Genomic DNA, 24062 nt, shown 5'->3' on the forward strand with positions numbered 1-24062 from the left:
TCTCTTTCTCTGTCTCAAAAATAAATAAACATTAAAAAAAAATCTAACATCAGCCCAGACACTATCTGCTGCAGGGAACAGATACTCACTAGTAGTGGTTTTCATAAGGACTTATTTTTTCAAACATAATTATCTGGAGTTAAGGAGTTTTAGCAATGGGTAATTCGAAAGCTCAGAGTTGTTTGGAGTTAGAGTTGGCTTGTTTTTTTTTTTTTTTTTCCTTGACTTTCCCTTCTTTTTAACCAATTTGGCTCTCAATTTTCTAAATATCACAACTTCACAAAACAATGCCCCAAGATAAGAAAGATGGGTTGAAGATCGTTCTCGCCATCTCTTTTTATAAATCAGGAAGGAACCAATTGCTTAGAATACCTGACAGAAGATCTATCCTTAGATCTCCCTGGCCAAAACCGGGTTACATACACAGCCCTACAGCAATCACTGCCCAGGTACACGGGATTTGTTTAGATCAGTGGTTCTCAAAGTGTGGTCCCTGGAGCAACAGCACCAGCAGTAAGCTTGTTAGAAATGCACATTCTGAGGCCCCTAGCCAGGCCCGCTGATGTAGAGGCTCAGCAATCTCCTTAACACGTCCTCCAGATGATTCTGGCTAAAGCTGAAGCTGAAGGACTGCTGATTTAGACCAATCTGGTTCATTCCCTCTGTCTGAGCTCCCCTTTCTTGAGCGGCTAAGGACATACTCTCCTCACAGTCTTTGCACGTTTCCCTCTCTTGCATGTTCTCCCTCGTGTCCTTTACCTTAGCAGGGAGCTTTCCTCTGATAACCGTATGTGAAATAGTAAGGCCTAGACACGTGCCCCAGCATTCTCTGCCCCGCCCCCCTCCCGCCAATGCTTCATCTCTCTCCAAAGAAGGTATCACCATCTGAAATATCACATATTTATTCGTGTCTGGTCTGTTTCCTCTACTGGACTTAATTTCCACGGAAGGTCTTTGTTCTGTTTATTTCAGTGCTCTATCCCGAGGGCCCAGACACTGTGTGGCAAATTATAGGCATTAAATAAATATTTGCTAAATGAATGATTAGAATATTGATTTCCAAATGAAATTGGAAGAAGTCAAAGAATGGCTAATGGGCAGACAAACAACAGTCTGCCAAAGCAAACTATTTACAAACGCAGATTTGGAATAAAATCCATTCATGACTTGGGAATTTTAGTGTTTGTCATAATATGAAATATAGCCTTATTTCATTAACTTTAAGGAAACCCTCCTTTTTACCTTATATGCTATGTTCAAATAAATTTACATATATAACACATTTTTCTGTTCTACCAAATTTGATAGCATTTATCATTGGAAATGTCACTTTTTGGGGAAAATAAATAGATTTGAACAACACAGAAACTTCCATTGATATTGAATTTTAAAGTTTGTTTATTTATTTGTTTATTTAGAGAGAGTGAGTGGTGGAGGGGCAGAGAGAGAGGAGGGAGATAGAGAATCCCAAGCAGGCTCCAAAGTCAGTGCAAAGCCTGACTGGGGGCTAGAACTAATGAACTGTGAGATCACAACCTGAGCCGAAATCAAGATTCAGATGCTTAACCAACTGAGCCACTGAGGCACCCCCAAATTAAATTTTAAATAACCAGTTTTCTTTAAAAAAATCCAGAAATTCGGATGAGGGAGAAATTGGACACAACCAAAACAGTTTCAAAATGTAAGGTCCTTATATAAACAGTTCAATTTATTAGTCTTATTCTAGGGAAATATTCAATATTTGGGTTTCTTATCAACAAATGCTTTACATTAAGAATAATTTTATGGGGCGCCTGGGTGGCGCAGTCGGTTAAGCGTCCGACTTCAGCCAGGTCACGATCTCGCGCTCCGTGAGTTCGAGCCCCGCGTCAGGCTCTGGGCGGATGGCTCGGAGCCTGGAGCCTGTTTCCGATTCTGTGTCTCCCTCTCTCTCTGCCCCTCCCCCGTTCATGCTCTGTCTCTCTCTGTCCCAAAAATAAATAAACGTTGAAAAAAAAATTAAAAAGAAAAAAAGAATAATTTTATGTAAATGAATAAATAACATGATTCCACAAATGATTATTTATATATTGAGAAAATTACAAATGACATAATATACCAGATATTATTGAACAAGAGAAAATAAAAATTCAATTGAAATGCATTGCCTGTTAGTTTAATATGGATAAAGTCTATTTCCAGAGAAGTACTTCTTGAAAGTTCTTTGAGTAAATTTTGTTACAGTTTATATATTTATATAAATTGGCGCATTTAAATCTCATTAAGGTAATTTCCTTAAAAAAGTTATAAAAATTATTTATGGCAACAAAGCACAAGTTCTTAGCTACTAATTTACAAATAATTGTGTGCACGTGTGTATATGTGCGTGTCTATGGGTTGAGAGCACTGTAGTAAGTTATATGTAAGAAGACAGAGAGCAAACCAAGCGTAAACAACCTAAAACATTTTCCTTTCAATGGAGGTTGGAGAGACTTGTGTCTAAGCACTGCTCATGCAGGCTGCACAGCGCTCGCGCCTCACATGCAAGTGATATTCCAGGGTTGCCCCCTTTTCCTTGATGTGCCACAAAAACCCTTCCTGAAACTGACTCTGCTTTTCTTTTTCTTTTAATGCTTATTCATTTATGAGAGGGGGAGAGGGGACAGAATGAGCGGAGAAGGGGCAGAGAGAGAAGGGGGGACAGAGGATACAAAGAGGGCCCTGCGCTGCCAGCAGAGACAGCGGGGCTCAAACTCACGAACTCATGACCTGAGACAATGTCTGACCCTTAACGGACTGAGCCACTCAGGTGCCCCTCCTTTCACTTTACACAGATACAGCTAGTTCAACTCCTTTTCATATGTTTATAACAATTCTAGTTTGGGATCTGCTATTTTATAGATGGAATAACTTCCATGTTTTCCAGTGTAATTTAAATCTGCTCCTCCACTCTACTCCAGCTGCCTAACTTCTCGGTGACTTCCTATCTACACACGAGTCCGAGGGCAGCACAATGATCTTCCGGAACACCTCTTCTCTTGTCTCATAACATGTATTCACATCACTATTCAGTTTAGACATTAAAACCTTGATTATTTACTTTGTATGTTTTTTATAAATAATCAAGCCAATGTCTGTATCCTCTTTCTGTGTGGGCTGCCATGAGGTATGAGTTCCAAGAAGGCAGGAGACAATCTATTACACTGGAAATTTTTTACAACAATTCTCACATGTAAAAAAAATTTCAAAATCTTCATGCTATTGTATTTTAGTACGTATGCTAATTATTCGTGGCTTTTAAATTCCCTCATATTCCCACAAGAATTTTTGGTGCCCTAAGCACAGTACACACTTTATTGTTTAAAGTAGGCTCCACCCCCAATCTGGGGCTTGAATTCACAACCCTGCGATCAAGGGTTGTATGCTCTACCGACTGAACCAGCCAGGTGCCCCTACACATGTTTTAAGTATATAGTTTAATCGGTTTTTATCTGTGCATTAACTATGAAATATCGCACAATTCCTTGCCAAGAAGGTTCCTTCATTCCTCTTTTCAGTCAGTATGGTGTTGCCATTTTGACTAGTAAGTCTGTCTTCAACATGTCCTGACAGAAACTTGTTTATTTTCATATCAAAAAATTTGTTCCAAAGCTAAACATACTTGTAAGGTGTTAGTTCATATAATGCAGTCAGACAATAGGTTGATTTCAAACCTAAAAAGTGTGGTTTTTCATTAGAGGAAAAATGCTAAATGTTCAGAGAGGGAATTATATTAGATCTGGAGAGAAACATTAAATTAAAAAAAAATCTACTTTTTGCCAAGTCATCTCTATAATGAAAATTCTGTTTTGTTTTTACACATACTTCTTTCATAACTATGTAACACAAATTACAATAGTTCCCCCTTACCCACGGTTTTGATTTCCTGTGGTCAACTGTGGTCAAGAAACATGACCCACCTTCTGACAATAAGTCAGAAGGTCAGTAGTAGCCTAATATCATTCACCCTACTTCATCTCCTTGTGTAGGCTTTATCATTCCACATCATCCCAAGATTAAGAAGGGTGAGTACAGTATAATATTTTGAGAAAGAGAGAGAGGGGTCACATTCACATAACATATTATAGCATATTATAATTGTTCTATTTTGTTGTTTAATTATTCTACTTTATGTTGTTGCTGGTAATCTTACTGTGCCTAATTTATAATGAAACTTTATCATAAATACGCATTAATAGGAAAAATCACAGTGTATATACAGGGTTTGGTACTATCCATGGATTCAAGCATCCACTGGGGGTCTTGGAATGTACCCCCCACAGACAAGGGTGGACAACTTATGTCTTTCTGAATGAAGTAAGGTACAAAATATTATAATAATTATGATGGTGATAAAATAGCAATTTACTGGGGCGACTGGTGGCTCTGTTAGTTAAGTGTCTGACTTCAGCTCATGTCATGATGTCGTGGTTCAGCTCCTGAGTTCAAGCCCCGCACTGGGCTCTGTGCTGACAGCTCAGAGCCTGGAGCCTGCTTCTAATTCTGTGTCTCCCTCTCTCTCTGCCCCTCTCCCCCTCATGTTCTTTCTTTCAAAAATAAATAAATATAAAATTAAAAAAAAATTTTAGAGTTTTATTTATTTATTTTTGAGAGAGAGACAGAGAGAGTGAGTGGGGGAGGGGCAGAGAGAGAGAGGGAGAGAGAATCCCAAGCAGGCTCTGCACTGTCAGCATGGTGCCTGATGAGGGGCTCGAACTCACACACCGTGAGATCATGACCTGAGCCGAAACTAAGAGTCGGACTCTTAATCTACTGAGCCACCCAGGTGCCCCCCCCTTTTAAATTTTTTTTAAAGTTTTATTTATTTTTTTTATTATAAATTTTTTTTTCAACGTTTATTTATTTTTGGGACAGAGAGAGACAGAGCATGAACGGGGGAGGGGCAGAGAGAGAGGGAGACACAGAATCGGAAGCAGGCTCCAGGCTCTGAGCCATCAGCCCAGAGCCCGACGCGGGGCTCGAACTCATGGACCGCGAGATCGTGACCTGGCTGAAGTCGGACGCTTAACCGACTGCATCACCCAGGCGCCCCAAGTTTTATTTATTTTTGAGAGAAAGACAGAGAGTGAGTGCGGGAGGGGCAGAGAGAGAGAAGGAGACAGAATCCAAGCAAACAAAAAATTTTTTAAATAGCAGTTTACTCTTATGTAATAGTCACCATTATTCAAGGCACTAGTCAAGCATTTCATATATATAAGCTATTTTAATCCTCACAGTAATAGTTAGAGGAAGGTACTGTAATATTCTCATTTTGGTGATGAGGGGTAAGTAATATGCCCAACACTAAGGAATAGTAAGGGGCAGAAGTCAGGATTTGAACCCAGAGAGTCCAAGGCCAGAGTCTTTTTTCACTTACTCATTAAGCCACACTGTCACCCTGAGGTTCAGAAGTATAGCAGGGATAGATTATAGACAAAGCAGAAACTACCAGAAATGGACTCTTTCTTACTATCTCTTAGTATCTGGCAAATATTCTATGCCACATGATTAAGTACAATTTCCATAATCTCACCTCTCTTACAGTCTAAATGTCATACGGTATTTGTTATTATAATTTTATATGTATTGAGAGAGGGACAAAATGGCATTTAAATACCACTTAAATAAATGCAAATAATCCAATAACCAAATAAGAAAGTTTAAAATTTTAGAATCATTTATAGCTTCCTTTTCTCAGTTATAGAAGCATAGAATGACCACATTGAAAGAACTTCTTGGAGGCTGATGCCAGACCATTTTTTATTTCTGGCTTTATTTTAAATCTGGAAAAGCATAGGCGATATAGATCCAAATGCCTCCTGCCATTATCTTTTAAAAGTTTCAACTCTAATTCTTGATCTATAAGCTAAGCTTTTAAAATAAAATAAATGCCTCTCTATTATATGTAGTTGTATGTATTTTCTCTTCTCCTTCATTAAGGATTTCCTAATTTTTAAAAATATTATGAGGAATGTTAGTATTTGAACTGGAAAAAGGTATATATTTTTTTCTCTTCTCTGAAGCTTTTTTATTACTTCTCATGAGTCAGGGGAAAAGGCTTTCTTTATTGCTTTTACAAATGATGAGTAAAACACGAATGCTTAATTGAGCAGATTGATGATTAAACGGAGAAAAATGATGAAAGGAAAAGATGCCAGCACAAACAGAATATGGCCATTCATTTCAACCCCAAATGAATCAACTACTGCTCATGAATGTCAGTTTAATACTCATCTTGGCAGAAACTATCCGGAGCATCAACCCTCTGTGGAGTCCCACGTCTGCATGGGGACAGCTTTTTCCTGTTTCTTTTGCTAGAATACACTAAATAGCTCTCTCTCTCTCTCTCTCTCTCTCTTTCTCTCTCGTTGGCACAATCAATTAACTCTTAAACGAAGGATTATAAACATAGTGAATGCAGGAGACTTTCTCACACCTGAACTCCAGATACTCAAAGATGAAAATGTTTTCTCCTAAAGGAACTAGGCAACTAAGCTATAATATGCAACATTAGCATTAGCAGGAATTACCCTGGCCATTAGCCATCACAGATCTCATTTCTTTGCATCAGTTGGATTAAAACAATTTTTTTAAGTTAAAAAAAAAAAGGTAAAATATCTTCAATCAAATTGCATGACTAATGAAGATAAGGGCCGGTCTCTACATCTGTATGACTAGCTCAGTTCCTTTGTATGTCTGGTCTACCACAGAAAGTGACAGAGGCTTTTAAACAAGCAATTTGCTATTTTGAGCTGATATTGCTGAGCTTTTCCTAATACACTGGTTGATCAGTAGCATAAGACCTTTCAGACGCTAACTGGCAGAAATAAGCCCTTCTAAGGTTTTCTAAATCCTTCCTATCCTCCTAACACGACTCCTCCAGTCAAGTGCTAGAGGTTGGGAAGTAGAACCCTATCAGGTGTTAAAGACACCCAAGTGAGTCAGAGAACTTGGCTGGCAGTTTAACCGGGCCCTACTACAAATACTCTGTAATAGAAGTGCCACATTTAATTAGCCCTGAAGCAGGGAACAGAGCTCTTTCATTTTAGAAAGCGGGGCGAATGGAATCTCAAAGAAAAAAAAAGGCAAACCTCTTACCTTTTGTAGCGATTCGTACACACTGGGTTTTAGTTTCCTGATGGAGCAAAACATGAAAGACCATAGTCAGTGTACAGACAATATTTCCTATTACATAATCTGGAGCTATAAATTAGGTTTGGAAAGAACAGAATCGCAATTTCAAGGAAACTTTTATTTTTAAAATGTATTTTCGGATATATTTTTTAAACCCTGAAGTAAGAACATTTACAAATTTTTCATCATTTTCTAAAAATTCAGGGGTCTGTTTTCCTCTGTAATGAAACAGGCTATCTTGTCTGGGACAAGTAGCTAAAGCATTCTATTTGTACTTACTGTACTTTTTGAATGATTAGAAAGAAAAATGTGTTTGCAGAGCTAATACAAATCAGACCCAAACACAAACTTCATTCTTGCCACACAGCTGTAGACTCAGAACATCACATCCTCTCGCTTGGATCCTAGCACGACTAATGAGTTAAATGACAGTACTTAGAAAGATCATCCAAAGGTTGTATCCCAATGAAGGGAGGATTTACCTGTTCTTTTTTTTCTTCCCTTTTGAATTTAGGTGTTAGGAGTTAGCTATTTCTCATTGGGACTATTTTCCTATTCTTGCTAGACAGATGGAGTTGAGGAAGGAGAAGTTGACATGGGAAGGGACAAAAATGATTTCAGATTCTTTTTCTTTTCTTTTTGATGTTGTGTGGTGGCACTAAGCAGTGGAATACGTCTCTAGGCCCACACCACACACCTTCAGGACTTCGTTGATTCAGTTCAAATCTTTGAATGTACAAGAGGTTGGAAAAGATGGTAAAGCCAGTGAACAAAACAAAGGCTATTTGTTTGAGGATGTATTTATAACTCCATCTTGAGTATTTCTATATATTGATAAACCAAGAGTTTTCCACGTCCTCTTAAGCATTTACTACTTTTCAATTACACAGAAGAAAGCACTGAGGAGGAATTAGTAGTAAAACATACAACTTTGAACTTCTATTACTTAATTGTGACGTGAGGCCTTTACAGTGCGTTCCAAGAGAGATTGTTTCGCATTCCCACAAAGGCCCAAAGGAATTCTGATTTCCTAAAAGCAATCTCTCTTAATTCTATCAGGATTTCCAGCCTCTGCTGGTAGGAACCCCATCGATTTTGGAACTATTTGCCAAGGTAACCATGAGATATATTGTTGCTTCTCTGTAATTTGATTAAACCACATGTAGATATATTAAGAATGCAGAGAGAACATTCATATCGAGGCTTTTAAAGAGTGCCAGGGAAAATCCTTTATAAGTAACAGACATTCATTAACACTCCTCTTATACCACAGTCCAAGTAATGAAAGTTAATTTAGAATCTCTCACATCTTTAAAGATGAATACCCAAATGCAGAACCGTGTTTTCTACCACTATGCTACTTTATACCCAGAATGGAATACTAACTTCCATAGTCTTCTCGTTTTGGGGTAGTCCAATTGTACCAGTGATGTGCAATCATGTGCATGCGGGAGGCGGGCAGTCAGCCTGTCTCGAAAGACTCCCACTTATGTAGAAATAAACTAGACAGAAGATGAGAATAACATTTTCAACCAGGGGCAGCCTGTGGCTTTGGAGAACATCCTAGAAGATGCTGTGGCATTCTTCTTTGCCATCTACTGGCAAAAGAATATAGGTAAGCTGAAAGATAGAGCTCTCATTCAAAAGCAGCCAGTCAATACCCCAGGTTCTCGTGACCCCTGCAGAAAAGCAAATACATTTTGTCTTTCAATTTAACTATTCCAAAGTATAATGTGTCTGTTGCAATTGGATATCACGGATGTCACATCATCTTCCAGGTACCCACCTCAGGGACTCAATTACCCAAAGCCAGAAATTTCCTATACAGCTACAAGTACACAAAATATGTCAGTTTTCTATTGGATTTTAAATTGTAGGGGTTTTCTATTCTTGGCATTTTTTCCCCCTATCCCTTCCTAAAAAAAAAAAAAATAAATAAATAAGTTTTAGGAAAGAAAATCTTTCAAAGAGAACAGCATGAGGCACGAAAGGCCAGGTTATTTCCCCACATATGGAACCACCGGTAGTTTCTATCTTCCTGTTGTGTTTTCCTCTTCAATATTCATTTGGGATCAGCGGCAGTGTTCAAAAACAACTGTGTCCAAAATGGGAAAAGGAGGGGCAACAGGGGAAACGGAGAACAGACTTCGCTAATGGCACAGCATCCCTCCATCTCCAGGCAGCCTCCTGTTTAGGTTGTGTCAGATATGCCACAGGCACCCTATTACTTTGTAATCAGAGGATTGTTACTTGTTATTTACTATTTGGCTTGTACCCTCTGAAAAGTTTATAAGGGTTTATTAGCCTGCTGTGGAGCACGCATTCTGTTTATCCTGCAGTAAATTTAATCTTCTGAAGTACGCCACTACTGAGCAAAGAAGACAGAACAATGCCTGGTATTTACTGGGCCTTCAGTCCCAGCGGCAGCACACCCAACTTCTCAAATCATTTTCCTCACAATTGTTCTTGTGGGCTTTCCTGAAGAAGGCTCACGGAGAAGCAGTTACTAGGAAACAGGAACCCAGAGCGATGGAACTGGCATGGAGCCTCAACCCTACAGTAGGCCCGGAACTGTGCGCCCTGTTGGGAACAGAAACAACACCCCCCCACACACACCGTTTCCCCCCACCTTTTTTAAATTTTCTTCCTGACACATGCTACTGAGTATTTATAAAATTCAACTGCAGCTCTTCCTCAGGGCAGTGAAAAAGCAAATTTGGGGGGAGGCTCACCTTCTCCACACTGCTCATTGCCTGGAAGTAGATGTTGTATCCTTTGCGTGGAGCCAAAGGAGGGTTCCAAAAGCCCTGATAGGTCCTGTTGTCGCCCACTGTGAATGGGGCAGGTTCAGGAAGATTCCCTGGGGGTAGTTCCGCAGCGAAGTAGTATGGAGAACCCCCACTCAGGGCATTTTGGTATGTAACGGGAACCTGGTAGCATTCCATGGCTCCAGCTTCTCTCTTGGTTCGGTGTGGGTGCAACTCCTCCACAACAATCTGATAGGCACTTTTTGGAAAAAGAAGAAAAAAAAAGCACACATTTAGAGATTCTGGATACTAAGATTTCTGGGGGAAAATGAAGTATTTAGTATTAACATGCAACAATTTAAAGTTTGAAAGTCAGTCTTAACCCACAGCATTCTTTCTCCCCCCCCGCCCCAGCTATTTTGCCATAACATAGAATTTCATGTGGATTCTCCCTTCCCCCAAACCCAACATGGTTACTAAGGAACTGGAAAAAAGTAAGAAGAATCACCGTAGAACGCTATGCATTTTTTTTTTTTAATGTTGAGAAATGAGTCACCTTAATAAGAAACCTGACATTAGCAAGAGACACATAATAGATTAAATTCTTTGTCTGATATTTTTAAATGTTTAAAGTTAACATTTTCTTTGAAATGACAGAGTAGAAGGCCCTGCTCCAGGGCCCAACAGAACGGGGCCTCAGGGTGGGGCTCAAAGCGGCAGTTTGTGGGGCTGTCATCACATTAGAGACAGAGTGTGCTGACAGGCTTCTCCACATCCTGACCTTGCCATGGCATCAACATGGGCTCAGAGCTACGCAGATCTAAAGCACAAGTGACATGCTGCAAAACGGGCACAGATGGACAGAAATCTGTCCTCCTCACCGAAATAGACAGCTTCCTTCTTCTGGAGCTGTTAATAATAAAATCTTACAAATTGTAGAAACAGATGGCATTTGCCCTATTAAAGCTTGAACTAAACCTTCTAATACCTTCCTTCAAAGTCTTAAAACTTTCCTACAATAGTTGTTATCTTACAGAGGAAAGAAAAAATAATGCAACTTTAAAATAAAGTTCTGCTTAATCACTAATATTTTTTTTATCAATTACAAGTGATATATTAATATTTTTTCTTTTTAAAATTTAAAATTTGTTTTTTTCATTTTAAAAGAAATGTTAATGTTTATTTATTTTTTTTGAGAGAGAGAGAGAGAGCAGGATAGAGAGAGGAGGACAGAGGATCCAAAGCAGGTTGTGTGCTGTCAGTACAGAGCCCAAAGCAGAGCTTGAACTCTTGAACCACGAGATCATGACCTGAGCCGAAGTCGGATGCTTAAGCAACTGAGCCACTCAGGTGTCCCAATATTTTTTCTTTGTAGGATATTCTTCAGGAAAACTTTTTTTTTTTTTTTTTTTAGGTAACATACACCTGAGAAAGTTGACATTATTAATATATTTTATATGTTTTTAATGAATTTAAAATTCCCCCAAATTATGAAAAATGCGTTATGGTAGGTTATATAAATTGAATATAAATAAGCTGTCTGTAGAGCTGTTTGAATCTTGAATCTCTAGGGCAAATATGCTCCTTCTATATAGGGATGACAGTCACTGAATGACTCTCCAGCAGGAATAGAATATTTTCTTTAATGAACTTCCATAAAAAGAAAGAGGAGTAGAGGTGCCTGGGTGGCTGGCTGAGTTGGTTAAGCGTCGGACTCTTGATTTCAGCTCATATGATCTCACGGTTTGTGAGATCGAGCCCCGTGTCAGGCTCTGAGCTGACAGCATGGAGCCTGCTTGGGATTCTCCCTCTCTGCCCCTTCCTTGCTCGCACTCTCTCCTTTCTCAAAAAAAAAAGAAAAAAAAAAAAGAAAGAGGAGGGAAAGACACAGAGAGAGTAGAGAGACAGGCAGACATACCAAGAGAGAGACAGAGAGAGAAAAAATGAATTTGCATCTATCATAATGAAAAATTAAATTTTATATCAGTTTAGATTTAGTATAAAATTCTAACTTAATATAAGCTCTGTTATACCTACAAACAGAAAACCTTCATAGAATAAAAGAAAGCTTTATAAAAGTTTTCTTTTCTTCCTAATATTTAAATTCCCATTTTCCATTAAAATATTGCTAGGAACTTGGTGGTTTGGTATTTATCTCTTTTCCTTTAGAAATAGGACAGAAAGTGTAGTAATGTCAGAAATCTAGATTTGGGCAGGCAACTAAGACAGAAATCTATGTTATTTGAAATTACATGTAGTCCATCATTCTCTATACTTCTGCCAGTTTGGGTCTCTAAGCTCCTAGGAATGCTATTGACAGGATACATGCTCTCTGAGGGGTCCATGGAGCAGTCACTCGTCAGTTTTAAAATACAGGAAGTACATAAGCATAGCCCTTGGAGAGAAAGATGAATCATAGCTGACCTATGCCATGTTAAGAAAGCCTAATCATTTTTTTCCGTTTATTTTCAATTTAGAATCCATATTTGTATGCATTATACATCGTGTATACATTTACGTATCCTGTGGATACATACTTTTAGATAGATAAATTTACACACGCACACTCCCCAAACAAGTCTAATCTCATATTCTTGCTCTAGTGGGCGATAATGATAATTACCCATCTTCATTAATTATTTAACCTAATCCTTAAAAATAAACTCCTTGTTCATTATCCCTTTTCTCTACAAAAATCCAGAAAATCTAGTCAACAGTCTTAACTAATTCTGTTAGACTGACATAGGTTGTACATTCCAAATTAAGGAATTTCGCGCAAGAGGGCTTGTCTCTCCACATCTATTAGGAGAAAGCAAACTAATGATGCTGGAGAGGATTAAAAGAAGAAAAGGTGCATTCTGGTCTTGGGGAAAGATCTCATTGAACTTGAGATGAAATCCCAAACTAAATATTACAAAGCTCATTTTTAAAAGAAATCATCTTCCCTTCATTGATCAATTTGTGTGAGCAGGCTGTTCTTACAACAGCCTCACTTCTACTTTTTAACAACCTGTTCTTTTTTTCTCCCCTGCTATTTCTTATTTATCAATACGAATTAATTAAAGGAAGGAAAATAAAGAACGAGGAATCAAATTAGAAGTGATTTAGCTGATTACATGAAATGGGCCCGGGCTTTTCCATCCTTGTGGATGCCTAATTACCTAATGGTACTTAACTCTAGCTGGAACTAAATATTATTTGAGCTTAGTACTCTAGCAATTTAAAATATTCCAAAGCCACCTAAATAGTTTTATTCGCTCTGCCCATATTTCGTATTTCCCCCATTCCTTTTAATTGAAGTTTTAAAATATGTCTATAATTAAGATAAAATCAATATAGTGGCATTATGAATCTTCACTTGATGCTGAAAATATGATTTCCTTATGTTAAACAACTAAAAATGATTTCACTTCACTATAATTTAATTTGATTAGAATTGGTATGTAGTCAATTTTAGTTTTGAAGGAGGCCAAATGATGACTTTTCACCATACAATTTTCCTTCAGTTACAAGACTAAAAAAATAGACAAGAGGATTTTGCCATTAGCTCAAAAAGTGATTATACGATATATATGGTAGATGGTCTTCCTGGTTTAACACTTAAAATTGTTGAAGCCGAACCCCAAATTACATATAACAGCCTGCCATGTTTTTGTTTTTAACCCATTAGTAAGAAAAACTGCTGAGAATCTGGTTTTAGTTTTAGATCGTATCACTTCTGGGTGATAGCAAAGAGCAAATTATACAATTGTACACACTTCTCATTTTGTATCTGAAATGTCTCCTTAAAGCTTCAGGAGAAATTTCCTCGCTCCAGTGTGGTGCTATTTCTCCTATGAACAAACTTCCAAAGATCTCATGGCCACCATTGCTCATATCGTCCTAATGGAAATATTTTGATGATCCACAGAGTAAAGGTTTAAATACCGTTTTGGTGACCATGATATTTCCTGTGCTTCATCTCTTACCTCCTTAAACATACAAGTCAGGTCCCTCGTGACTTCCTTATTTCTGTAAGAGGAACTATCAGTTTCTGAATCAACAAAGCTCTAAATCCTGGCATTAACTTTAATAAGTTCTATTTTTAACTATGTTCTACCTCCCTTGTAATATTTCTTTTCATTCCCACTGTTTCCATCAATAGGAGAGTATTTACAACATTATATTCACATTACTGGCTTAATTAACTTCCTTCCATATTTTTCTTCATGTATTCCAGGCACTCATCCATCCACCCATCCACCCACCCATCACTCCATCCACTCACTCTATTATTTTTTGAGTATTCTCTACATACCATGAACTGTTCATGAAGAATGCAAAAGAGAACCATTTTTCAAACTTCTGATACTTTCCTAAAACACTACTTTAGGCATTGACTACTCTTCTCTAACATTCCACTTTGTCGAAACTATGTGAAGCTCTCCCATTGTCAAAATCTATTCTACTGGGGTTAATATCTTACCACATCTCTTACCTTATATCTCCACTCTTGCTCTTACTACTTCCTGATACTCATTCTCCATTTCAAACTTGAATGACCACTGTTACCAAACATACCATACATACTGTCAAAGAGCTTCCGCCTTTTTCCTTTTCTAGCTTTTCTACTTCTGCTATAAAGCCTTCTCTGACTAGTTCACTTCTTAGTGTTACTCTGTCTTCTAAAGGAAATGGAGGGAACTCTGGTGGTAACTGAGGGTTGAAGTGGGGGGTTAGACATTAGAGTCAAGTGGGATGCTTTTGCAGTTTAGTCCTCAATCCATCCACAGATCATAATGACACAAATTCGTTAAGAAGAACCATCAGGGGTATCTCTCAAGAATTCTGGGTTTGAAAAAAGGCCCCAGACCACTGTCTTATAATATTTATTAATTATATTTATTTACAAGGTTAGTGTTTATCACTAACCCACTACATTAAAAATATTATCTGGTATTTAGCTACACATAATGGGAATTGTATTTTTAACTATTGTGTCCATCTATTCACTCATCAAATATGTACTGAGTGCCTATTATATGTCACACACTATTTTAAGTGCTGAGGTTACAATGAGCACAGTAGTAAAAGTCCCTGCTGTCATGAAGCTTACATTCTAGTGCAAAATACAAATAAATTAAAAAACAAACACACGATATGTCAAGATGAGGTAAGTGCTCTAAAGAAAAATAAAGCAGGATAAGGGAAATGAGGAATCATAGGATTGAAGAGTTCTATTTTATATGTGGTTGTCAAGAGAGACTTCTGTGACAAAGTGCCCTTTAGGGAGAAGCCTGAAGGGGAAGATTCAGCTACGTGGCTGCTTTGATCAGTTACCTCCTCCTGCAAAATAAATTCCCCTAGAATTGTGGCTCAAAACAATAAGCATTTCGTATTGTGCAGTTTCTGTGGGCCAGAAATTTGGGAGTGGCTTAACCAAAGAGTTCTGGTTCTGGGTGTCTTGTAAGGTCACAATCAAGTTATTAGCTGGGGCTGCAGTACTTAAAGGCTGGAGAGAAGATTTCACAGAAAGGGCATACCTCCTTTCATTTTCAGATAGAAAACAATCTACCTCCTAGGATTCTGTGGAATAAATTAAAATGACATCTATTTGATTTTACTTGGGTCCTATAGCTTGTATAAAGGGTAAAGAGATGGCAAAATAGGGCAAAAAGAGGAATTACATCTTTGCTTAAATTTCAAAGCATTTTTACTGGAGTTCAAGTAATGTCTATGTCGTGGCAGCAGTTGGAAATATCAGGTGCCACTATATAATCTCTTTAAATTGCTGAGATGAAATAGAATATTCTGCAAATTAGGATAGTAGTCCTAATGTTTCAAGTTGTATATAAGTGAACAATTGACCTGGGGAGTAACTCTAATACACAATGTTTGCATTCCAACCAGTACAGATATAGTACACATATAAATGTTAATGTTAATCTGTATTTCTGTTAAGCTATCACGGAACATCAGACTATGTCTTTTCCTAATATAACTGTGGAAAATATAGTGGATTTTTTTTCAGCTATTATTTAAATTCCAGTTAACATACAATGTCATACTAATTTCATGTGTACATTATAGTGATTCAACAATTCCATATAATACCCAGTGCTCATCACAAATACACTATTTAATCCCCACCACTTATTTCACCCACCCCCTTAGCCACTCCCCTCTGGTAACGATTAGTTGGTTTTCCATAGTTAAATTATGTTTCTTAGTTTCTCTCTCTCTTTCCTTTGCTCATTTGTTTTGGAAATCATATGGTATTTGTCTTTCTCTGACTGGCTTACTTTGCTTAGCATAATACTCTCTAACTCCATGCATGTTGTTGCAAATGACAAGATTTCATCCTTTGTATGGCAGAGTAATATTCCATTGTGTTTGTATGTGTATATATAAATATATATATACCACATCTTATTTATTTATTTATTTATTTATTTATTTATTTATTTATTTATAAATTTACATCCAAATCAGTTAGCATATAGTGCAACAATGATTTCAGGAGTAGATTCCATAATGCTCCTTACCCATTTAGCCCATTCCCTCTCCCACAACACCTCCAGTAACCCTCTGTTTGTTCTCCATACTTAAGAGTCTCTTATGTTTTGTCCCCCTCCCTGTTTTTATATTATTTTTGCTTCCCTTCCCTTATGTTCATCTGTCCTGTGTCTTAAGGTCCTCATATGAGTGAAGTCATATGATTTGTGTCTTTCTCTGACTAATTTCACCTAGCATAATATCCTCTAGTTCCATCCACATAGTTGCAAATGGCAAGATTCATTTGTTTTTGATTGCCGAGTAATACTCCATTGTATATATACACCACATCTTCTTTATCCATTCATCCATCGATGGACATTTGGGATCTTTCCATACTTAGGCTATTGTTGATAGTGCTGCTATAAACATTGGGGTGCATGTGTCCCTTCGAAATGTCATATCTGTATCCCTTGGATAAATACCTAGTAGTGCAATTGCTGGGTTGCAGGGTAGTTCTATTTTTAATATTTTGAGGAAACTCCATACTGTTTACCAGAGTGGCTGAACCAGTTTGCATTCCCACCAGCAATGCAAAAGAGATCCTTTTTCTCTGCAGCCTCACTAATACCTGTTGTCACCTGAGTTGTTAGTGTTAGCCATTCTGACAGGTGTGAGTTGGTATCTCATTGTGGTTTTGATTTGTATTTCACTGATAATGAGTGATGTGGAAATTTTTTCATGTGGTAGTTGGCCATCTGGATATCTTCCTTGGCGAAGTGTCTATTCATATCTTTTGCCCATTTCTTCACTAGATCGTTTGGTTTTTGGGTGTTGGGTTTGATAAGTTCTTTATAGATTTTGGATACTAACCCTTTATCTGATATGTTGTTTGCAAATATCTTCTCCCATTCTGTTGGTGGCCTTTTAGTTTTGCTGATTGTTTCGTTTGCTGTGCAGAAGATTTTTATTTTGATGAGGTCCCAATAGTTCGTTTTTGTTGTTGTTTCCCTTGCCTCTGGAGAAGTGGTGAGTAAGAAGTTGTTGTGGCCAAGATCAAAGAGGTTTTTGCCTGCTTTCTCCTCGAGGATTTTGATGGCTTCCTGCCTTACATTTAGGTCTTTCATCCATTTTGAGTTTATTTTTGTGTGTGGTGTAAGAAAGTGGTCCAGGTTCATTCTGTCCAGTTTTCTCAGAACCATGTGCTAAAGAGACTATCTTTATTCGATTGGATATTCTTTCCTGCTTTGCCAAAGATTAGTTGGCGAACATTTGTGGGTCCATTTCTGGGTTCTCTATTCTGTTCTATTGATCTGAGTGTCTGTTCTTGTGCCAGTACCATACTGTCTTGAGGATTACAGCTTTTTTTTTTTTTTTTTAATTTTTTTTTTCAACGTTTATTTATTTTTGGGACAGAGAGAGACAGAGCATGAACAGGGGAGGGGCAGAGAGAGAGGGAGACACAGAATTGGAAACAGGCTCCAGGCTCCGAGCCATCAGCCCAGAGCCCGACGCGGGGCTCGAACTCACGGACCGCGAGATTGTGACCTGGCTGAAGTCGGACGCTCAACCGACTGCGCCACCCAGGCGCCCCGAGGATTACAGCTTTGTAGTACAGCTTGAAGTTCAGGACTGTGATGCCTCCTGCTTTGGTTTTCTTTTTCCAGATTGCTTTGGCTATTTGGGGCCTTTACTGGTTCCATACAAATGTTAGGATTGTTTGCTCTAGCTCTGTGAAGAATGCTGCTGTTATTTTAATAGGGATTGCATTGAACATGTAGACTGCTTTGGACACTATCGGCATTTAAACAATATTTATTCTTCCTACCCAGGTGCATGGAATATTTTTCTATTTTTTTATGTCTTCAATTTCTTTCATAAGCTTTCTATAGTTTTCAGTGTATAGATTTTTTACCTCTTTGGTTTGATTTATTCCTAGGTATTTTATGAGTTTTGATGCAATTGTAAATGGGAATAATTCCATGATTTCTCTTTCTGTTGTTTCATTGTTGGTGTATAGGAATGCAACCAATTTGTGAGCATTGATTTTATATCTTGCAACTTTGCTGAATTGATGAATCAGTTCTAGCAGTTTTTTGGTGGAATCTTTTGGGTTTTCCATATAGAGTATCATGTCATCTGAGAAGAGTGAAAGTTTGACCTCCTCCTGGCTGGTTTGAATGCCTTTTATTTCTTTGTGTTGTCTGATCTCAAAGGCTAAGACTTCCAATACTACATTGAATAACAGTGGTGAGAGTGGACATCCCTGTTTTGTTCCTGACCTTAGGGGGAAAGTTCTCAGTTTTTCCCCATTGAGGATGATATTAGCGTTGGGTCTTTAATATATGGCTTTTATGATCTTGAGGTATGATCTTTCTATCCCTACTTTCTTGAGGGTTTTTATCAAGAAAGCATGCTGTATATTGTCAAATGCTTTTTCTGCATCTATTGAGAGGATCATATGGTTCTTGTCCTTTATTTTATTGATGTGATGAATCACATTGATTGTTTTGCAGATATTGAACCAGTCCTGCATCCCAGGTATAAATCCCAATTGGTGTGGTGAATAACTTTTTAATGTATTGCTGGATCCGGTAGGCTAATATCTTGTTGAGGATTTTTGCATTCATGTTCATCAGGGAAATTGGTCTATAGTTCTCCTTTTTAATGGGGTCTCTGTCTGGTTTTGGAATCAAGGTAATTCTGGCTTCACAGAAAGAGTTTGGAAGTTTTCCTTCCATTTCTAGTTTTTGGAACACCTTCAAGAGAATAGGTGTTAACTCTTCCTTAAATGTTTGACAGAATTCCCCTGGAAAGCCATCTGGCCCCGGACTCTTGTTTTTTGGAGATTTTTGATTACTAATTCGATTTCTTTATGGTTATCGTTCTGTTTAAATTTTCTATTTCTTCCTGTTTCAGTTTCAGTAGTGCATATGTTTCTAGGAATTTGTCCATTTCTTCCAGATTGCCCATTTTATTGGTGTATAATTGCTTATAATATTCTTTTTATTGTTTTTAAATATTCTTATTATTGTTTTTATTTCTGTTGTGTTGGTTGTGATCTCTCCTCTTTCATTATTGATTTTATTTATTTGGGTCCTTTCCTTTTTCTTTTTAAACAAACTGGCCAGTGGTTTATCAATTTTGTTAACTCTTTCAAAGAACCAGCTTCTCGTTTCATTGGTCTGTTCTACTGTTTTTTTCGTTTCGATAGCATTAATTTTGGCTCTAATCTTTATTATTTCCTGTCTTCTGCTGGTCTTGGGCTTTATTTGCTGTCCTTTTTCCAGCTCCTTAAGGTGTAAAGTTAGGTTGTGTATCTGAGATCTTTCTTCCTTCTTTGGGAAGGCCTGGATTGCTATATACTTTCCTCTTATGACCGCCTTTGCTGCGTCCCAGAGGTTTTGGGTTGTGGTGTTATCAGTTTCATTGGCTTCTGTGTTCTTTTTAATTTCTTCTTTAACTTCTTGGTTAGCCCATTCACTCTTTAGTAGGATGTTCTGTAGTCTCCAAGTATTTGTTACCTTTCTAAATTTTTTTTGTGGTTGATTTCGAGTTTCATAGCATTATGGTCTGAAAAGATGCACGGTATGATCTTGATCTTTTTGTACTTGTTGAGGATGATTTGTGTCCCAGTATGTGGTCTATTCTGGAGAACGTTCCATGTGCACTGGAGAAGAATGTATATTCTGCTGCTTTAGGATGAAATGTTGTGAACATATCTGTTAAGTCCATCTTGTCCAGTGTGTCATTCCAAGCCATTGTTTCCTTGTTGATTTTTTGATTAGATGATCTGTCCATTGCTGTCAGTGGGGTGTGAAGTCTCCTACTATTATGGTATTACTATTGATGAGTTTCTTTATGTTTGTGATTAATTGATTTTTATATTTGGGTTCTTCCACATTTGGTGCATAACTGTTTACAATTGTTAGGACTTCTTGGTCTATGGACACCTTGATTATGATATAATGCCCTTCTGCATCCCTTGATACAGTCTTTAGTTTAAAGTCTAGATTGTCTGATATAAGTATGGCTACTCTGGCTTTCTTTTGTTGACCATTACCATGATAGATGGTTCTTCATCCCCTTACGTTCAATCTGAAGGTGCCTTTAGATCTAAAGTGGGTCTCTTATAAACAGCATATAGATAGATCTTGTTTTCTTATTCATTCTGTTACACTATGTTTTTTGATAGGAGCATTTAGTCCATTGACATTTAGAGTGAGTACTGAAACATATGAATTTATTGCCATTATGTTGCTTGTAGAGTTGGTTTTCTGGTGTTGTTCGCTGGTCCTTTCTAGTGTTTGCTGCTTTTGGTATTAATTAATTAATTAATTAATTTTCATCTTTTATCCCCTCAGAGACTCCCCCTTAAAATTTCTTGCAGTTCTGGTTTAGTGGTCACAAACTCTAATTTTTGTTTGTCTGGGAAACTTTTTATCTCTCCTTCTATTTTGAATGACAGCCTTGCTGGATAAAGAATTCTTGGCTGTATATTTTTCTGATTCAGCACATTGAATATATCCTGCCACTCTTTTCTGGTCTGCCAGGTTTCTGTGGATAGGTCTGCTGCAAACCTGATCTGTCTTCCCTTGTAGGTTAAGGACTTTTTTCCCCTTGCTGCTTTCATGATTCTTTCTTTGCCTGAGTATTTTGTGAATTTGACTATGCTATGCCTTGTTGATGGTCGGTTTTTGTTGAATCTAATGGGAGTCCTCTGTGCGTCCTGGATTTTGACGTCTGTGTCTTTCCCCAGGTTAGGAAAGTTTTCCACTATGATTTGCTCACATAACCCTTCTACCCCTATTTCTCTCTCTTCCTCTTCTGGGACCCCTATGATTCTGATGTTGTTTCTTTTTAATGAGTCACCGGTTTCTCTATGTCTTAAATTGTGCTCTTTTGCCTTAGTCTCCCTCTTTTCTTCTGCTTCACTATTCTCCATAAGTTTGTCCTCTATATCACTGATTCTCTGTTCTGCCTCATTCATCCTTGCTGCCCTGACATCCATTTGAGATTGCAGCTCAGTTATAGCATCTTTTATTTCATCCTGACTAGCTTTTACTTCTTTTATCTCCACAGAAAGGGATTCTAATCTATTTCAACTCCAGCTAGTATTCTTATTATCGTGATTCTAAATTCTGGTTCAGATATCTTACTTGTAACTGTGTTGGTTAAATCCCTGGCTGTCGTTTCCTCCTGTTCTTTCTTTTGGAGTGAATTCATTCATTTTGTCATTTTGAAGGGAGAAAATGAATTAATGAGGTAAAAATTAAAATAAAAAAAATTAAAATGAAAAAATTAAAAACAAAACACACATACAAAAAAAAATCAAGTAAATGATGCTAGATCCTAGGTGTGTTTTGGTCTATGTGTTGAAAGGGGCTTGATAGAGAAAAAAGGGAAAGAAAAAAAAAGGAAATCATTTGAAAATTTGAAAAAATAAATACACTTAAGTAGAATAAAATGAAATGATGGAAGTAAAATAGAATTTGAAAAAATTTACACAAAAGTAAAAGAAAGTAGAAAAAAATTAGAGAAATGTTTTTAATAAACGAGAAGAAACGAAAAAAGGAAAAAGAAAAAAAAAGAAAACTGAATAGATCGACTGGTGAACAGACTGAAATATGACTGAAATTACTTTGCTTTCTCCCTGAATTCAAACTATGAAGTGCTTTATAGTGCATAAACTAAGCAGGTGGAGAGATTCATGTTCCTGAAGAGTGAGATTGGCCCAGTTGAGCGGGGCTTAGAGTAATGGCTCCGTTCTCCACTGGATAGTGCTGCTTAGCATACTGGGGTAGATTGTTGTGGCGCTTGTAGGTGCCTATGCACATGCACGGGAGTGGTGATAATGGCATCACCCAGCTACCCAGTCTCTAGTATAGGAACTTTGTTCTCCCCAATCAGCAATTGCACACCTGTCCTTTGTCTTTGGCTTCTGTCCACTCCCCACTTTTACACAGTTCATGACCAAGCCCCAGGCTGTAACTCCCTCCTGAGTTTTATCTCAGATGTGGCTGTTTTACCCGACCCCTTATTTCTGAGGAACTGAGGCTTTGACCCATTTTGCCCCTCTGTGGGAGGGTCTCACCAAACAATGGCTGGGTGCCAGCTGGACCCAGGAATGTTTACAGGACTGTGCTGCTGCCGATGCCCAGAGACTGCGTCTGAGTGTCAGCCCATCCCAGAAAAAGTTCATGAGATCATGTAGCAGCAGCCTTTCAGAGGTTATGGAAAATCACAACACACATCTGGCACAGGCTTCACCCCCAGCAACCTTGTTTTAGCACCAGTGAATGTGGTTGTTCTCCCGGGTCCACTGGGGCCTTTGCCTTTGGGGGAGCCACACAGCCTCTACCAGGTGTCCTCCCAGCAGGGGAACCGCCTCTCCCATGTGGCCCAAAGATGCCCAGACTTCACTCTGCTCCTGGAGATTTGCCCTTCTCACCAGAGCACTGCCAGGTATTGAGCTGCGGAGTTTCAGACTCTGCACTCCTGCTGTTTATAGAGTCTAAATGGAATTTAAACCCTGTCCTTTCTCCTTTCTCCCTTTTTAGTTTAGTCCCTGTGGCTGTTTCCACTTTTCCACTTTCTCTCCAGCTCCTATGTGGGGGGGGGGGTTCTTTTCCCGTATTCTCCCTCCAACCCTCCACCCTGTCTCCATCCTCTCTTCCCATGCAAAAACGGCACCCTCACCTCCATGGCTTCTCTCTCTCCCAGTTCACCTCTCTGCACCATGTACCTGCAGAATTCTGTGGTTCATGTTGTGAAGATTGTTGTGTTAATTCTCAGATCAGTTTTGTAGGTGTGCAGGATGGTTTAGTGTTGATCTGGCTGTATTTCATGGACGTGAGACACAAAAAAACTTCCATGCTGTTCTGCCATCTTGGCTCCTCCCTACCACACCTTTTTTTAATACCACATTTTCTTTATCCATTTATCAGTCAATGGACACTTGGGCTATTTCCATAGTTTGGCTACTACAGACAATGCTGCTATAAACATTGGCTGCATGTATTCTTTTGAGTTAGTATTTCTGTATTTTTTGGGTAAATACTACTAGTGCAATTGCTGAATCATAGGGTAATTCTATTTTTTACCTTTCTGAGGACCTCCATACTGTTTTGCAGAGTGAATGCAACAAAATGGTGATTTTGACTATATTTCATGACTATCTCCTAATTACCTAATTAAGAATACATTGTAGTTAATGTTTTTAAAATGAAAAATTAGGTTTGGGGAGACTGGGTGGCTCAGTCAGTTAAACATCAGACTCTTGATTTTGGCTCAGGTAGAGATCTCAGGGTCATGAGATTGAGCCCTAAGTCAGGCTCAATGCTGGGTGTGGAACCTGCTTAAGATTCTCTATCCCTCTGCCCTTCCCCTGTTGTGTGCAGACGCATGCACACATATACTCTCTTTCTCAAGAAACAATAAATTAAAATGAAAAATTAGGTTTTACCTACAAAATAAATATTTAGTTACCCTATAATATGTAGATTCCTACCAGCTTAAAATAGCTTATATTTGGAAAATGCTGCAGTTAAATACACATTCATTTATTACATCTTACAATAAGCTGAGTTCATCACTGAAGAACTCTTCCCTGTGTTTTTGCAATATGTTGCTGCAATGTTCATTATTTGGAAACACAGCTACATTGGGTCAATCTTTTAATAAGCGGGA

At 38.1% G+C, this 24062-nt stretch overlaps 1 protein-coding gene across 7 annotated transcripts in view; it reads right to left on the bottom strand.

The window, feature by feature from the left end:
* PTPRK (protein tyrosine phosphatase receptor type K) overlaps positions 1 to 24062 on the bottom strand; it is a 568568-nt gene that overhangs the window by 89049 nt on the left and 455457 nt on the right. For all 7 annotated transcript variants that reach the window (XM_030316304.2, XM_030316309.2, XM_030316303.2 and 4 more), the window contains exons 12-13: positions 9885 to 10158; positions 7117 to 7153 (exon numbers count right to left, since the gene is read on the bottom strand). In XM_030316304.2, coding sequence (XP_030172164.1) covers positions 7117 to 7153; positions 9885 to 10158 — 311 coding nt within the window. The remainder of the gene's footprint in view (positions 1 to 7116; positions 7154 to 9884; positions 10159 to 24062) is intronic.

This window comes from Lynx canadensis, chromosome B2 (genome assembly GCF_007474595.2).
Source record: "Lynx canadensis isolate LIC74 chromosome B2, mLynCan4.pri.v2, whole genome shotgun sequence".
Taxonomy (NCBI): domain Eukaryota; kingdom Metazoa; phylum Chordata; class Mammalia; order Carnivora; family Felidae; genus Lynx; species Lynx canadensis.